The sequence below is a fragment of the Podarcis gaigeae genome (assembly GCF_964106915.1).
Source record: "Podarcis gaigeae genome assembly, chromosome: 15".
NCBI classification, from domain to species: Eukaryota; Metazoa; Chordata; class Lepidosauria; order Squamata; family Lacertidae; genus Podarcis; species Podarcis gaigeae.
This window is the reverse complement of record NC_139692.1, coordinates 44,367,850-44,385,986: the sequence shown is the minus strand read 5'-3', so window position 1 is coordinate 44,385,986 and position 18,137 is coordinate 44,367,850. Positions and strand designations below refer to the sequence as shown.

Sequence of the window (18,137 nt, the reverse complement as noted above, 5' to 3'; positions counted from 1 at the left end):
TGAGCTGCCTGCTGGGCTCAGCAGCTGACCAAGTGGGCCGAGGAATGAAAGGACAGCAGGCAGGGGAGGTAGGTCAAAAGGACCCCCCTAAATACGGGGAAGCAATGGGTGGCTACCAAGGCCCTGAGGAACACACAGCAAAAGATCAAGCCTAAGAACCATAGGTCCTATCAGGTCAGGCTCTTTGCCCATCTAGCCTGGCGTGGTCTCCTTTGACTGGCAGCAGCTCTCCTGGGCCTCAGGCAGAGGTCAGCAACTGCTACTTTGGGGGTGGCAATTATGGGGCTGCCCAGATGTTGCAGCCCCCAGCTCCCTCCATCACCAGCCATTGTGGCCAATGCACAGGGAAGATGCGAGTCCCACTTTTGAAGGGCCGCGGCAATCCCTGCGTTACCCGATCCTTTTAATGGGAGATGCCAGCGCTTCTGCCATGGGCCCTTCTGTCATACATAAGAACATAAGAAGAGCCCCCTGCTGGATCAGGCCCATGGTCAACCTAGTCCAGCATCGTGTTCTCGCAGTGGCCCACTAGATGCCTGTGGGAAACCCGCAAGCAGGACTCAAGCGCAAGAGCCTTCTCCTTTCTGTGGTTTCCAGCAATTGGGATTCAGAAGCATTGCTGCCTCCAACTGTGAAGGCAGAGCACAGCCATCATGGCTAGTAGCCATCGATAGCCCTCTCCTTCTTAAATCTGTGCAGTCCTCTTTTAAAGTCAACTAGGTTGGTGGCCATTACTGCTTCCTTTTACTACACTGGTTTTTCTTCTTCTTCTTTTTTTAAGAACAGAAAAAAAGCAGAAGCTGGAAATCCTACACTTGGGGAGGGGGGGGAATCGCTGGACACGTGAGAAGCCAGAAAATCCCTGGACTCTGAAATGTCTCTCTCTCTCCCTCTTTCACCCAGCCCTGCCAGCAGCTCTTTCCCTCTTCAAGCACACCCTGAAAGCTGGCAGTCCCAGGAGTCAATATTTGCATTCAGCTGGGCCGCCCTGCTAGCTGCAGGAAAGGGCAGGCATCTCTGATGACAAGTTGGAGCCTGGCCCAATAATCGCCTCCCTAGCTTTGGCGGCGGGAGGGGGGGCCCAGCGTAACTCATCACTGCTCCCCCCCCCCCCCCGCTGCTATGGAAACAACAGGAGGTCATTGCATTCTCTCCTCTCCCAAGCTAGCCGGAAGGAACTGGGGAGGCTTGGCAATGGGAGCAGCTGGCCTGAAAGAGGGAGAGGCCTGTGCCGTCACAGCCAGCTCCCCCCCTCCACCACCCCCTGCAAACAAGCAAGCACACGCACACGCACACGCACACGCACACACACACACACAACCTGGAATTGGCTTAGCAAGGCAGGGAATGTGGCTCCACCAAATTAGCTTGTCACAGCTATGCCAGCGACTTGAACATTTGGCCATGTTCTGGAGAAGCAGGTAAAGAAAGGAACGGCTTTCTCATCACCCTCCCTGCCAGGCTCAAAGCATGAATTAATTAAATCTAGCTTTTCCTGAAGATTTGTGAAGCATTCCCCTCAGCCCCGCTTGAGAAGACAGGTGTTCATAATGCACTGGGAATTATAAAAGCTATTTTTTGGTCTGTGGCAGCTGTATGTCCTCACACCTGCCCCTCCTGAACAAATCTTTCCCCACAGCTGTTTGCAACCCTTTTGTTCTTTCCAGAGAAGGAAGAGGAGGAGAAGAGATTACATCCGAATGCCCAGAAGGTCCGTTCACTCATGGGCGGAGGCGTCTTTACCTTCCGGCGCACGGTGCAGCGATGGCACATCCACTCCCCGGGAGGCAACATCTCCTCGCTCAGCGGAGGATTACTGGGAGGAGAGAGGGAAGAAAAGGAGGCCGTTATATTTCCAAATGGCAAGGACATGCAAGCCACACCTCCCTTCCATTTAGACCGGTGGTGGTTGAGAGCCTAGGGCCCTACAGATGTTGCTGGACTGCCGTGACCAGGAGCCAGCCATGGCCAAGGGCCAAGCACAAGGAGGGGAGCTGGGAGCCCAGCAGCACCTGCAGGAAGGACACAGGTTCCTCAGCCACCAGTTTCTTTCACTTATTAATTAGTAAAAATTATATACTGCTTGCTTGTTAAGAAAAATATGAAATTATGAAATATGAAATGGTTTACAAAAATATGAAATTAAACATTAAGATGCTTGATTAAAAACAGGTATTTTAAAGCATTTGAAAGATGATTTGAAATCAACAGGAGTTAAAAAGAGATACATGCAGTTTCGATGTATCTGGGTAGGCTTTGCTAAGCAAAAATGTTTTGAACAGGTACCAAAGAGTACAGTGAATGTCAACAGGCAGGGAGTTTCAAAGGATTGGCACTGCCACACTAAAATACTGGTGGTTTTTATTTTTAAAACCACAATAGTGCCAATTGTGCAGATGAAAGCACACCCAAGTGGGTATTTTGAGGCATGGCAATCCCACAAGCAAAGTGACCCCACCTTGAACTTGGTTTGGCAGCAAATGAGAAACCAGTGCAGATCCCTGAGCAAAGGTGTTCTATATGCTGGCTGGGTCTCACTCCCATCATCAATTGTGCTGCAGCATTCTGCACCAGCTGACCCACCACACTGGCCCCTTTCCCCTGTTACTGCTAGAGCAAAGGACATTTTGCTGCCCATGACAGCCTTAAACAGTTTGCCACATAGCTGACCAATGCAAAAGTGCACCCTAGGATGATGAAGGCAGTCAGACATTGACAAGTTGCACCAAGGATGCATGTTCAGCAGCATGCTTGGAAAAGAAGGCCAGCCTTTGCAAATGCATCCGGGTGCTGCCTGCTAGCAATGTGGAACCTCCTTCTTTGTGTGAGGTCTATTTGCACGTGCAGCACCCGTGCATGTGAACACACATGGACACACATGCACACACAGTAATGACAGGTTGTGATCGGGCCGCACATAGGTGGTCCCGGTGGTGCTGCCCCACATTTGGGGGTGGGGAGTCATGCATGATGGGGGGTAGGGAGAGAGATGAAGAAGTTCAGTGCAGGAGGAGATACAACAGTAGAAAGCCAGACGTGGAGGGGGACAAAGATAATAAAGAAAGACTTTCAAGTGGGCCTCAAGTGGAGGCATCAAGGTGGTCCCTCTCTGCCTGAAAAATCTCAAAGTCACCTTGAGCCACAATGCAGGAGGCCCCTCCAGCAGCTCCTTGCTCCCTTCTGCGCTTCAAGAGCTGCTCCATGAAGAGCTGGCAGCCACCCACCATCCTGACATATATCTAGGTTTCAAATACACCAAAAGAAGTGAATTTCAAACACCACGTTCTGAAATTCTCTGCCACCATAAGTGACTTTAGTTGGGGACTTTGCAAAAGATAGATGTACTTGCCTTTCACCACCCAAAACAGGGAGCCTTGCAAACACTGCCACCACCTTAAAAGAAGAACAGAGAGAGCACACACCACAAACTCAAACACACACCCCAACGCGTTCTATTGGTCACAACAGAATGCTCCTTCCAAGCCTAATTTTGGCAGGGTGAGACAACGCTGTGGGCACCAGAGAAGGCCCTTGTGGGCACGACTGTGCTCAAGGGCACCACGCTGGTGACTCCTGCTGTAATCACACATTGTTTCTGTTCTTGATCGTTGCAATTTGATCACAATAATGTTTTAGTACCCTACAAGTGCTCAGCGCCCTTTGACAACAGCTCTTGGCTCCCAATAAAAGGTTGCTACTCTGCCTCAACATAGGCAAAGGGAGATGCTAGGCAGGGACCTTGGCTTACCCCAAGACAAGAAAGAAAGAAAGAAAGAAAGAAAGAAAGAAAGAAAGAAAGAAAGAAAGAAGCCACCAGGTTCGTTGCAACAGCGAAAGGCGAAGGAGCAGCTGAGCTTCCTGAGTCCCCAACTTCAAAGATCACCACAGCCACAGATTGTAATGCTGGCCTCCTTTACAGGGCTGCTGTTCTAAACCGACAGAGCTCAAGTAAAACTCTCTGAAATGCAATGAAGTGCTCTGTAAATGCTGAGAATTAGGGCTGCTCCATTTGTGATTGGCCGGAAATATCTACATCTAGGCTTTCCATCTCTAAGGAGGCACATGCAGCCGGCTCTCATTTCATTATCTTTCTTTTGAACCCTTTCCTACCAGGGAAACTACAGTTCCCGGCTGAGGCCAGGCCTTCCCTCATTTGAGCCACATGCCCAAGTCCTTTCTCCACCAGCGGCCGTCTCTTTTCCCTCTGCAATGGATCCATGTGGCAGAAAGAGCAGGGTGGGGTGGGGTGTTTCACTCCTGGTAGGCACACCACCTAGGCTGGGCTAGTATTTGTGGTTCTGCTGCCAGTTACAAAGGAAAGTGAGAGACGGGACTGAGAGAACACTGAGCAGGAAGAAGTCAAGCCGGGTCTGTGGAGCGTTTGCCTTCTGCACCAAGGCTGTACCGGAAAGCTTTATAGTCTTAAAAACTCACAGATATGCTTCTCTGGAAATTGGTCTATGGATACAGAGACACCTATGACAGGAACCTGGACCCTGCGTACCTCCTGCCTACACCAGATCTCCCAGAAACTTCCTGCTGAGAAATCAAGACACATGAATGAGGCAGGCAGCCATTTTGAGAGCACAGCTCAGGAATCAGGGAGGCGGCAAGTGGACTCCAGAGTGTGTGATTGAGGCAGTCTCAAGAGCACAGTGGAAAATCCACACATCAAAACATTTCTTGAAAGAAAAAGAAAAAAAAAACCAAAACCCACACGACAGCCTGAAGGTTGGAAGCAGTCACAGATGGCCAAGCCTGGCTACCTAACCTCCCATGGTCGAGTTTCAAGCAAAGATGCAACAAAACCCCTCACCCCAAACCACAATAAGCCTGGTAGGAAGGGCGCTGGGAACAAAATAGTAGAGAGTGAGCTGCTTTTAAAAAATAAGTTTCAAAAGAGAGCTGTAGTAGTTCCAGTGAGCAGCTGCCCCCTGAGGCTTGAAGGGCTTGCCAGTTTATCTGTGAGCCTCAGGCAGATTTGGGTGGTTGGGAGGGGGCAGCGAGTCATGATCAGAGACTGAAGGTTGCCAGCAGTGCTGAAGTTGTTCCATCCACCCGCTTGGAGGTATGACATTGACATTCCAGAGCACAGGGGAATAAAATGCAGCCAGGTAAGAACAGGATCCAGCTTGCAGGAATTAGGGAAAACATCATGCGCCAACACACCTGACCTCCGCGGCTGCAGACACCCCCCCCCATGCACATAATAAAAAGGGGCCTGCTGGGAGAGAGCAGCCGACGCAGTCCCACAAACTCAGCACCTCCAGCATTCAGTCCACAAAGGCAGTCCAGCTGCAGGGTTACCAGCAGAAAATAATCTCATACTCCCAAGGGCCAGCAGCCAGGCACCATCACCCCAGAAAGACCCATACGGAGGAGATTTTCAAGATGTCTGCATAGGTGAACTTTATTATAGCAAGCACCTGAGCTACCCCAACATCTCTGCTGTCCGGGGATGGGAGAATGGGAAATGGCTCAATGGTTCTGTTTCAAGATTTAGGACGCTGTGGTGCATTTTGCAGGCCTGCCACCAATAACATCAGGAGAGAAGTGGAAAGGCTCATTCAGGCCTCTCATTTCTAAGCCAGGCTACAAGTGAGCAAGTAGCAAACTCAGCTTCTTGCAACTGAAACCCACTGAGAAACACGCAGATATTGGCAAAGTTTCCGTTCTGCAAAACAGCTGTGTGGCACCCGAACCTCTCTTTGCAGCTGCTCCTCAGAGCCTTCTGGGGGTGAAAACACCTGCAGGCAATCTAAACTGGCCACAATCGATCCCTACCAAGAAGCAGCCACCATCAAAACACAGCCACTCCGCCACTTTCGCTGGCAGACATTTTTCCAAGCTGCAGCTTCCTGCTGCTGGCTGTGACCAGAGAAATGGAGAATGCACATCTTTTTCCGAGAGGCAGATTAATGATCAGGAAACAGCTCCCTTCCCTCCACACAGTGGTGCTCTTTGTCAGGATCCTGCCAGCACAGGGGTGGGGGGGTGGGGAGCCAAGGGAGGAGGAAGCAGCGGTTGTGAGACCTACTGCCTCTCCAGTTTGGTCCCTGAAAAATCCACCTGCCCTTTCAAGAACAATGCCACAATTATGGTGTGCTGAAGTCAGGGCTTGCAAAAGCTTCAAAATGGTCCCTGGAGCAAATGCAAAAAATAAATAAGAAAGGGGGACATCACTGGAAATCAAATGCAGCTGACAAGACATTCTCGCAAGGAGGCCAAGCAGTTCAGTCTTCTCAAAGTTCAGCTCTTCAGGAAGGCCTCCATGCAGAAAAAAACACACCACCTTATCCCCCTGTCTCATCTCAGGGGAATCCCAGTGCTGGTAATTAGCAGCAGCTTGACTTAACCTGGCCTGCCTGCACACCTTTGCCCCTCTGGCCTAACTGGCTGAGGCGTTCCCGAAAGCTAGTAAGGATGGCTGTGTTTCACCTCCTCTGATATGGCCATCCTCCAAAGGCTAAATATAGGCTGCAAACCGACACTTTGGGGGGGATGAAAGGCAATATTTAAATGAAATGCAATATGCCATTGCTGTCTGTGCAGACCGAAAAACCACAAACCTTTCAGAAGCATGCTGAAAGCAAGAAGGCCGGTACATCAGATACCTTCCCACAACAAACCACTACCTAACAACCAAGCGTGCTATCAGCTATCCTGGGTTTCATGCTGCCTGTACCCTGGCATTTACTAACATGGTGCCCCAATCTCTCTCTCTCGCCTCTGGCCTGCTTTCAAGTAAGGCACAGAATTCCCCAGGGCGATCCAACCAAACTGGGTGGTTCTTCGTACTGCTAGGCTGCCTGTTTTACTTCCCAGGAAGCAAGCCTTTCCTCTTCCCGGCTGGACACAAAAGAGTTCCTGAAAGAGCTGCCCAATACTAAGCGCCTGCTTTGCAACCAGACCACAGCAGAATGCCACCTGCCAGGCAATCCAGGAAGTACTGCTGTGGTTTTGGGGGGACGACGACGACTGCACACTTCTGCTCTCAGGCTTCACACACATACCCCTACCCCAGCAATTTCCAGTTCACTCTCAACAAGTGGGAAAAGGGCAGTACAGGATACCTGACTTCCAATCTGCAGCTGGAAGATTTGCATTCTTTTTTTTTAAGGGCATGATTAACGTGTGATGAATGCTTCCTGGGAAGTCCAATGTTTCCTCTTCCGGCACCTCCTTTGGCAAGCTTTTAACCAACAAGAACTATTTGCACAGCACTACACCTCCTTTGGCAAACTTTTTGGCAACAAGAACTACAGCACAGCACACACATTATCATACACCCTGTCCCAAACATCCATCCACATTTGCTCCAAGCCCCACAAACCATAGGTTCCAAGCAGGCCGTCTCATTCTGCCCTCGGATCTGCAACAGGCCTGTTTGCCACAGAGGAATCAGCCCATGGGCAGCACAGAGACTCTTCAGCAGGAAGCAAAAGTGGCTGTGCTGCGCTGGCTGTGCCAAGTTACCAAGTCAAGAGCACAGATTCCAGAGCCTCCACTCAAGAGAGATGCACACAGCCAAGCCAAGAGCTCAACGTGGCAAGACTCTGCTGCGCAAGGGAGGCTTCCACCCTGGGATCCAGCATCCTCAGTCCCAGAACAAAAAAGTGTTGTTATATGCTCTGAATTAATTGAACCTTTTGCCAAGCCCAGTTTGGCCTTTGTGGTCAGGGAGCCTGCCAAGACTGATGCCTCAGTTTGTGTCCTCCTTTTTTTGCCATCGTTAAATTCTCACAAAAATCTTCTTGGGGGCTCCTCTCTTCCCTGAAGGCTTCCATTATTCTGCAATGGGTGGGTTATAACAGAGGACCATGGGGTAAATGGAGAAGTCTGCATTCTGAATGGTGTCCAGCACAGCCATGATGCTCACCAGCCCAGCTCCTGTGGGCTAAGGGACGCTATTAAACTTGGAGAAGTGCCATAGCTTAGCAGCAGAGCATTTGCTTTGTGTGCAGAAGCAGTGTTCGAAACTCTCATTGTTCTAGGTGCATTTTGTGACAGGGAATTTCATTAGTGCGAGCAGTTCCTGAGCTCTGGGTGCAGTACTGCGCCTAAGATTTCAGATTAAAACCGCAGAGTGGAAGGATTTTCTGCCTCCCCACTTCCAGTTACTCTCTGAAGACTGGAGATGAGACCCTCATAAGAATATTAGGGGTGGGAGGACAGGGGAAGGACTAGACCATGTGAAAAATGAACATAATATTTTATGATCTGGTATCTGAAGAAGTGTGCATGCACACGAAAGCTCATACCAATAACAAACTTAGTTGGTCTCTAAGGTGCTACGGGAAGGACTTTTTAAAAATAATATTTTAGCTGCAGCTCATTCAGTTTCAGCTTTGTATTCTTGTTATAAAAAGTGCTCTTAGGCATTCCGTTGCTGTGCCCATAGGTTTAAGGTGCCATTTAGCTCCTAGCTTTCATATCTCTGTTTCAATCCCCAACAGTTCTCCAGGTAGTGCTGGTGAAAGTTCCCGTGCTTGAAACCCTGGAGAGATGCTCCCAGACTGAAGACAATTCTGAGCTAGATGGGCCGTGGGTCTGATTCAATGTAAGGCAGATTCTTAGGTTCCCAACACCTAATGAGACAGACAACTCACCTAACACAATATGGGATTACCTGCACAGAAGCAGCTCTTTAAGGGCTTCCACGCTGAGGTCTTTGTCAGCGGAGATCCTTTAACCGTGGGTATTGGGAGCTGAGCCTATACCAATGATGGAGAACCTGTGGCTCTTCCAGGGGCTACTGGCCTCCATCTCCCAGTAGCCAGCATGGCCAATGGCCAAGAATGATTGTGGAGTTGTAGTCCAGTAACATGTGTGGGGAGGGGCCCACAGGCCCTCCACCTCTGCTCAACAGGCAGATCATGTGCTTTACCACTGAACGCCAGCCGCGCCTCAGAGACTGTTCACTGACATGTGCCTGTACATGCTTTGGACTAATTTTGGGGGAGCCTGTGAGGAAAAGGGGGCTCTTGAGAGCTGCAAGAGGACGTCCGACGAAGCACCAGACTCCTGCCCCCGCCCCCCAAAGAAGGCGGTCGAGGGCAAAGAAAACCCGGTTCAAGTTACAATGAGCCTGGATTCTTAATTGCAACCACTCGCTTCCAGAGGCCCAAGATGCATGCCGGCGCCAACAGACCGACCTGGGTGCTTATCCGATTGCCCAGCCTCAGACAGGGCCCTTTTGTGCTAAGTTCCGCTTCTATACAAGGCTTCTGAAGTTACACATTTTGCTTTTAGCTGCAGTTAAATGATGCAGCTCTCAGTCTGTTTGATTCCTTTTACCCACAGCCCGTAAACAAGAGTCAAAACCCACCCTTACTTATTATTTTTAAACCAGAGTTTATGACTTCTGGAAGCTACAGAATCCTTGGTCTTTCACCTGCCTTGGACTCATTTAATCAGTTAGTCCTCCAAGGGCTTCAAGTATGATAGGATCCACTCCAATCCTGAAGCGCTATGGGAACAGAACCCACAAAACGAAGTCTCCCAACACATGCTAGTAAACAAAGGCAGTTTTCAAACATGGCTCTTCTCCTTTCCCACAGCAAACTTCACGAGAAGGGAGCTTGCTTTTGTAACACTCACGTAGAATAACTTCACTCAGTTTGCCCACGAAAGCATTTCGTTTTTGCACACACTGTTTGCAATCAATAAATGGTCCACACATCTCTTGATCAATGACCAGCTGAATATGTCAACTTGCTTCACTGAAAACCATCACAGGAAGGAAAAACGATGGCCATCACCAACAAAGTCTGTTCATGACCAAGTAAATTTCCAGGCTTGATTACTGTAGCACACTCTTTACCTGGGCTGCCCTTGAAGAGTCCGCAAACATTCAGCTGGTGCAAAATGCAGGCACCAGATACTGGCTGCAACTGGATGCTCAGGAGCATATGACTCTAGAAATGATGTGAGCTACACTGGTTGTTGCTTTGTTACCAGACTCTATTCAAAGTGCTGCTCCTTGCTTATAAAGACCTAAATGGCTTGGGGCCTAGCTGCTGGAAAAACACTCTGTCCTGCAACACAGCCCTCACATTTAACAAAGAGGGGCTGCTCTAGGTGCTCTCGTCTGCTGATTTCTGGCATGAATTTACGAGGAGCAGGGTTTTTTCAAAGGTGACACCAGCTCCATGGAATGCCCCCCCCCCAAAGGGAGGCTTGCCTAGCTGCAATACTATATTGCCTTCAGGTGTCAGGTGTGAAACCTGGCATTTTCCAATACGATTTGAGATTGGCCAAGATTGTGATTACTATTACAGTAATTTCTTTCTGTGTTGCCGAGTACCGCTTCGTCTTTTCTGATTATTTATTTTGTTTTATATTGCTTCTGGCTGTGTTGTTAATTGATGTGCAGAGTTCATTTATGAAGAAAGGGTGGAGTATTCTTTTTATAACTTACATTGATATAACAGAGTATGTGAGAGGGAAAAGCTGCATTTGAAAAAGATACTTGATGAAACTCTGTCTCTAAGGTGATATAACAGCAGACGTTACTGTGAACCAAGAAGTTTATCCTTGTTCAAAACTGTTCCCTTTAACGCTGTGTGTGTATAACTAATAGCTGGCTTTTTGCAGTAATGATTCTGCATGAAGGCTTGATCACTATAGGAGAATATGCAACATCACTGGTAGGAATGATATAGAGACTGTGAAACCAGAGACTTGGTTCATTACATGAAATCAATGTGCATTTCCTGCCACCCATAACTCCTATGCACAACTTCTCCTTTCCAAAGGCTCCCCTATTACCATCACCAGTAGCCAATCACAAAAGCCTTCCCAGATCTTTCTACTTCCTCCAGCCTTTGCCCCCCTTTGTTTCTCTATGGGCCCTCCAGCCAGGCTTGCCCTATTCCTGGGATTCTAACAGCTGACTCAGCGCCTGCCAAGGAATCTGACTGGCTTGGCCAGGGACCCTCCTGCCTGCCACAACAAGCTGTGACATTAGGCAGCCCAGCCAACCGCTTCCAGCTTCAAAGACACAAAACCCCCTCAGTGCACTCGCCATATATATTATTGGTGTTAACAAAGAGGAAAACTGAAGATGCAAAGCTTCTACCTACCACAGCTCCATTCAGTCCAGAACTGTCTATTCTGACGGGCTCCCGCTCTTCAGGGTCTCTGGCAGAGAACCTTCCCAACACCTGCTGTCACAATCCAGGAGCCGAATATTTGCTCCACAACCAAGCATACAGCCCCTCCTAGCAAGCCGAAAACCATAAGGAGTCATTAGCTGACAGCCGCTGATGTTAAAGGAATCTGCACATTGAAGAGCCTCAAGCAGGCACCAGAAAACCGTTTGGGAAATGCTTTTCCCTATACACACCTGGAGCAGTGCCCTGTGTGTCACACTACACATTTGAAACACTGAGAAGTGGAGGAGAAGGAGGAGAGTGGCAATAAAATATTCAGGCAAGTCTGCTGGATCACGCCAATGCATCCTATGCTCACAAACAGTTGCCAACCAGATGCCCCAATGGGAAGCCCAAAAGCACAACTGGAGCACAACAACACTCACCTTTCCTTCTGTTTCCAGCAACTGGTATTCAGAACCATTGCTGCCTCCAACCAAGGTGGCAGAGCAGAGCCATCGTGCCTGTTAGCCATCATAGCCCTCTCCTCCATGCATTTCTCTAATCTTCTTTGGTATTAGGTAGGGCTGGGAAATCTTCTGATTTCCCACTGCCAGCCACTGCAGATTAGGGGTGGGAAACCTTTCTGGCCTGATAGGCCAAATCCTTATCTTCCCCTGCAGTGCAACCCACCTATCAATCACCTGACATCATAATGGCATCATGTGATCAACACTTTGCAAAGTCCCCTGGGCAGAATAATGCCTGATAACCAGACGATATGATGTCAGGTGTAGGGCAAGCAACAGTGGCTTGCCTGAAATGGCTTGATGGGCCAAGTGCAGAGGCCTGGCGAGCAGGATTAGGCATGTGGGATGGAGGCTCCCCCCCCCCCCCGTGTAGACAATGATGAGCTAGATAGACCAATGGCTCAGCATAAGGCAGCTTTCTATGTTCCTAGGGCCAAATGACAGGTTAAAAAAACAAAAAACAAATCAGAATCATAAAGTATTAATAAACCTGTCAACGCTGCTTCTATGTGACGACAGGAAGAAGCGAAGACCTTCTTCCAGGTTTGTATAAAGAATGGAATGGCGACAGGCAGAGTGAACAGTAAAGACAGAGGCAATGAACTCACATGAAGGCAATGAACACCCAAAGGCTACCCTAGGGAGGCAAGAACGCCCAGTCTGTGTGAGGCAAGGAAATAAGTTATGCCATTTCAAACCACTGCAGATGGCACACATAAAAAATAAGAGCACACTGGACTCTGCAGTTGCTTTGCCAGGTCTTCATTTTAAGAGAAGCTCGCTCTAGCTCTTTAAAAACGACAGCCCTATATTGAGACGCTGAGTCAAAAAACCAGACAGAGGAGGCTGATCCTGTGCCCTCAAAGCAGTAACCTGAGAAGCTAGCAAACAGTCCCCAGAAATGAGACAGAATCACAGAAATAATTTGGAATGGAGACACATTTAAGTTGGTGGGGGAGGAACCTGGGCACAACCATTTAAATGATCTTACACAATATTCACTTTCACCATAGGCCTTGCATTGCTATAGCGATCCTTACTTGTGAGCCAAATAGGAAGCTATAAATGGGATTTGACCCAGATGGATAGCATGGTTCACTAAGTTCGGAGGAGGCTTTTACATCCTGGAGAAAAGCCAGTTCACCTGCCCCGCATTCTGCAACTGCCACTGATTTATTTGTTTGCTAGTTACCTGTTTTACACAGAAAACCACCTTCCCTTCACTGACATTCTTGTAATTCCTCAGTGAAATCACAGTCGGTGGTCATGAGGGGGATGTGGCCTTTGGTGAGCTGAGCTCCACCGCAGAATTATAAATTCACTTGGGAGCACAGGGAGGCAAAGGAGGGGTGTGTGTGTGTGTGTGTGTGTGTGTGTGTGAGAGAGAGAGAGAGAGAGAGAGAGAGAGAGAGAGAGAGAGAGAGATGATTTAAGTGGGGGAAAGGAGACTAGATGTGTATAAGCAAAGGTTTGAGTGGGAGGGACAAAATAAAGTTCCAGATAAACAGCTCCTACTAGGTATTCTTTAAATATGCTACTTGTACCTCCAGATGCAGTTCACCTGAGAGGGCCACAAAAGCATGCATTTACTGCACTGTTTACTAGACCCCACTAGCTATTTGCAAGCAGGCTGGCCCAGGCATGCACAAAAAGCTTAAGATTAAACAGCAGCAGCAGAATGCTTTCACTATATAAGAGAGTATTTTAACCAGCTTGAGCTAAGAGTGGAGTGAATGCAAAGGAGAAAGCAGATGAGATGGAGAAGTGGGAAAGTATTTGATTCAGATTTCCAAGAACCACAAAACAAACTGGGTTCCCTCCCTTTTTCATCCTGGTCTACCTCACACGTTTATTGTGAAGATAAAAAAGGCAAAACATTCAGTGCACTAAGCAGCTCACTGCAGCCTCATGACATTTTTGCACAGAAAGTTTGGAGTACCTAACACAAGCAGAACACAGTCTGAGCCGAAGGTGCCAGAGCTCATTCCCAACTGTAGCCCTTCTGGTACAAATTAAACCACAGAGGACAAGCCAGACCCCACAGCCCATCTGCGTGAAATCACAATGGGAGACCAGCTCAACTCCAGGTGGAAAGAGCAAAGAATTACAGACAGCCCCCATCTCTCTCCCACGGGCACTCCTAATGCTTAGAGCTGCCTTTGACAACCTGGTGCCCCTCCAGATGTTTTGGACTACAGCTTCCATCAGCCACAGCCATCCTGGCCATGCCAGAAGGCACCAGCTTGGCAAAGGTTGTGTTCGAATGCCATGTATGCATAAGGGGCAAGACAGACTCTGAGACAAAACAAAACACTTATGCCCTTATTTTCCAGATGGTGCAGCTATCCCCTCCCTTCCATCAAGAGTCCACAAGTTTGCTCACCCTGGTCTTTCTTCTTTTTCTGGAAATCAGCAACAGACTTCCTCCTGAGCGTGGTCCTCCCAGGCTGCATAAACACTCCAAGCCCCTCCCAGCCTCACCATGATGTCCACTTCCCCCTTCAATTTATTTATTTTCGAAGGAGTGGGTGAGGGTAGAATCAAAATGACCTCAAATTTTGGCTAGTTAGAGAGAATATACTTTCCCCAAACCCATTACTGAACTTCTCTCTCTCTCCCGTCCCTTCCAAATTCGGGTAAGGTTCTGAAGTCCCGCTGCCTACTGCTCTTTGCTACAAGAGGATACCCAAAAGGAACTGTGGGATTCAAAGGCAATGGCTCAGTTATTTCCAGTGCTTTAAATGGAAAGATGTTTGCTTGAACTTGAAAGCCAGGAAATGCAACAAAAACTAATCCATTTGCATCTGAGCATGGAGGGAAACAGGCTCAACACCCATGAATGCAGGAAGTTTAATAATTTAATGCCACAGAAAGGAGTATCGAAGTAAAACATATACCAGACAAACTGCAAAAAAATCCAGTGCATATGGAAGTGCATAAAATCTGGGGTGGAGGGAATAAACAAAAGCAAATGATAAAGATGGCTGCACCCACCCCCAATTCAGTGTAGGAGCCACACACTTTCAGCAGGGGAAGCTCACAGCAGTCTTTAACCATCCCTAGTGAAGTGACCATGATGAAGACAGACATGGATGCAAAGCCTCAAGCATCTTGCTTGCCAGCAGGCAAAATTCCTGATACACACGCAAAAGCACAAGGCAAACTAGTCTCGGTTCACCAACAGGAAGGCCGCCTGTGCTCTGTTGACGGTGTGTGTGAATATTCCAATGAGGAACCAAAAGAATCCACACCGCTGCTATTAATTGTAGAGCTGTCTTCCTCAGAGTAGCCTATCAGCAGCATAAACAGGAGAATTTGTCCTAAGATGCCTTTCTCCCTTCCCTCTCAGTTGAAGGGTGGGGACAGGCTGCCATACCAGGGCAACATACTCACACGCTCCCCCAGAAACCTCCTGTCTGGATAGGGGCATGGCTTCCCCCTTGTTTACCTGAAGGAGCGTCTCCACCCCCATCGTTCAGCCCGGATACTGAGATCCAGCGCCGAGGGCCTTCTGGCGGTTCCCTCATTGCGAGAAGTGAGGCTACAGGGAACCAGACAGAGGGCCTTCTCCGTAGTGGCGCCCACCCATCAGATGTCAAAGAGATAAAGAATTACCTGACATTCAGAAGACATCTTAAGGCAGCCCTGTTCAGGGAAGTTTTTAATATGTAAAGCTGTACTGTTTTTAACACTGATTGGGAGCCGCCCAGAGTGGGCGGGTATAAATAATAAATTATTATTATTATTATTACTTGTTTAGGAGCTCAGTAACTTTTGCCACATTCGCTTATGAACCTCACAAACAGCTTTCTCTCCCTCCTTGATCATTAAGTCAAGACTGTGTATATAGACACAACAGCCCCACAATACAGAACCATGCAATTAATTCAGTTCCAGCAATGGACCATTAAAACAAATGAAAAAAGCAAAACGCAGCAAGAGTTAAGGATTCCCCTTTGCCAGCCTCCGAGTTTCCCCAAGCGCCTTCAAGGTTTTGCCAACAAGTGAGATCCTGAAGCACACGGAAGAGTCCTTTTATGGACACTCACTTCCCTTTCCTTATGCAAGAGAGGGAGAGAGAATAAAAATAAAGGTTAGCTTGCCTATGGCAAGCTTCCCCAGGGCCTGAACATCCTAGCCCAGAAGTTAACAGCTAACCAAACAGACCACAAACACACTCTTTCCCTGGGCCTGAATTACCAAGGGCTCCGGCCTAGCAGCCACTGAGAACACGGAGGGGCTCCCCAGGGCTGGAACAATGGGCTCGGAAACCTGCAAAGCAGCTCTCCCCACAAGCATCCCAACAATTTGGCAAATCAACAAAAGATGCGGAAGGAGGGAGGGAAGGAGCAGCCCGATCGTGAGGGGCCCCGTGCCTGTTTCCTCGGGAGGAAGCTTGCACGGAACTGCAGCAGGCACGGAGCCCTGCCCTCTCCAGGGTGGCCTTGGTAGCCTGCCCCCCTCCTCTCTCTGCTGCAAGGCAGCGATCGCCCAAAAGGCCGGGTGGGAGCCAGGCGGAGAGAGCGAGGAGCGATCGGCCGGGGGACGGTCGGGAAAAGGGGGCTCGGGCACCGATCGCAGCATGCAAAGGGGGCGGGGCGGGGGACGGACGGCGGCGGCACCCGAGGAGACCAGATGGGCAAAATGGCGCTGGGAATAAAATGCAACAATTTCAGGCAGGTCGCCATGTTGTCAGGAGCAAAGCGGGGCCCGGCTGGGAGAAAAAGCAAGCCGCGAGCGAGAGAGTCAGCGAGGGCGGAGCGCCGGAGCGCGTCGCCTGTGGCCGGCGGGGAGGGAAAAAAACACTACCGCCCAGCAACAACAACAGGAGCCGGTCGGGCCCAACGAGTTTCCGCCCGCGCAAAACACAGAGAGAGAAACGGCCAGCAGCGCAGCACGACAGATTATAACGGGACTTTTCCGCGGGGGCGGGGAGAAAGCGGAGCGCGGAGGACGCGGCAAGCCGGAGCGACTCCGAATTGGCGCAGAGGAGGAGAAAAGGAGGAGACTCCGAAATCGTCAAGAAACAGCAGGGCATGGATACTACGGGAGGTGGAGGGAAGGGAGATTTGGAATGACTCCGGATCGGGAAAGAAAAGTAAGCGGGGCTTGCCGGGAAGATGGCATGCAAATGAATGGATGGAAGGAAGGAAGGGGCAAGGGATGGCTCATGCGAAGGCGGGATGGGTGGAAGGAGGACCCGGAGTGACTCCAAATCGGAGGCGGGATTGGGGGGGGGTGCGCGTTTCTCTCTCCTCCTCCCTGTCTCTCACCAGCACTGGAGGTGGAAGGCGGCGGGGCAGTGGTCGCAGCAGAGCAGGTCGCCGCCTTCCTTGCAGCTGTCGCAGCTGTCGTGGTTGGTGGCGCGGCCGCTCCGGCGCTGCTGCTGGGCCGAGTGGTGGTGCTGGTGCGCCGGGTGGTGCTGCCGGTCTCCGCCGTGCGAGGAGTGGTGGTGGTGCTGCTGGTGGTGCGCCGGGTGGTGGTGGTGGTGCGGCGACGCGTGGTGCTGCTGGTGGTGATGATGCGCCGGGTGGTGCTGGTGCTGGTGGTGGTCCCCGCTGCGGTCCGGCCGGCGGCTCCGCTTCTCGCTGCCTCCCGCGCCGGCGCCGTCGTCCATCCGGGGAGGCGCCAGCAGCGCCTGGATTTGCTGCCATGTCGGGGAAAGAGGAAGAAAGGGGTGAGCGGGATGGAGACCGGAGGGGGGGAGCAAGAGGAAGGGGTCAGGGGGGAAGGGACCCTCCCGCCGCCGCGCGCGCCCTCGCCCTCCCGCTCCGCTCACCTCCATCAGCCCCCCGGACGTGTCCAGGTCGTAGACCACCGTCTTGGCCTCCATCCTCTCCCACATCCAACAGCGGCGCCGCGCAGGGCCGGCGGCGGCCCCGGCGGAGGGCGGGCGGGAACCGGAGCGGGGGAAGGGAGCGCCGCCGCCGCCCCTGGCGCTGCTCCTCCGGCTCCTCCCGGTGGCTGACAGGCCGCCCTTCGTCCCCTCCGTCGTCGCCGCCGCCGCCGCGTCCTGCTCCTGGCGCCGGGTCTCCGGTATCGCCGCCGCCGCGAGGGAGGCTGCTGCCCTGCTGGGCCTCGTCCCGCAGCCTCCTACCCGACGGGCCTGGCCGCCGCCGCTGCCTCCGCCGCTAGCGCTGCTGCCCGGAGCGGCCCCGGGAAGGCTGAGGGGACGGCTGCCATGACAGGGGGCGGGGCCCGCGCTGCTCCCGCCGCCGCCGCTGCCTCCTGGGACTGCTCCTCTTGCTCCTCGCCACCGGCTCCTGAGGGAAAAGGCGAGCGGGATCTGACGGGCGCCGCTGCTGCCGCCTCCTCACTCGCAGGGCCCCGCCGCCGTAGTCGCCGCTGCCGCCGTAGCCACAGCGCTCGTCGCGCAGGCGCACAGCGCCCTCCCCGACGCCCCGGGAGCATGCGCACGGAGGAGGGTGCTGTCTGCGCAGACGCAGGGAATGGTGGTTGGGGGGGCGAACGACACTTTGGAGGCCCTTATTTATTTATTTATCCCCCTCTTTTC

General features: G+C 51.0%; 1 protein-coding gene across 8 annotated transcripts in view; it reads right to left on the bottom strand.

Moving 5' to 3' along the window:
* The window catches only part of PHF12 (PHD finger protein 12), a 28,775-nt gene extending 11,156 nt beyond the window's left edge, over positions 1 to 17,619 (bottom strand). For 4 of the 8 annotated variants that reach the window (XM_083715036.1, XM_083715038.1, XM_083715037.1 and 1 more), the window contains exons 1-3: positions 17,403 to 17,619; positions 16,897 to 17,270; positions 1,744 to 1,816 (exon numbers count right to left, since the gene is read on the bottom strand). In XM_083715036.1, coding sequence (XP_083571162.1) covers positions 1,744 to 1,816; positions 16,897 to 17,270; positions 17,403 to 17,468 — 513 coding nt within the window. In that variant the 5' untranslated portion in view covers positions 17,469 to 17,619. Of the gene's footprint in view, positions 1 to 1,743; positions 1,817 to 2,458; positions 2,752 to 3,133; positions 3,721 to 11,084; positions 11,308 to 16,896; positions 17,271 to 17,402 lie in introns of those variants that run through there. The other 4 variants (XM_083715041.1, XM_083715042.1, XM_083715043.1 and 1 more) reach the window with 4 other exon arrangements.
* Between the last annotated feature and the right edge of the window lie 518 nt (positions 17,620 to 18,137).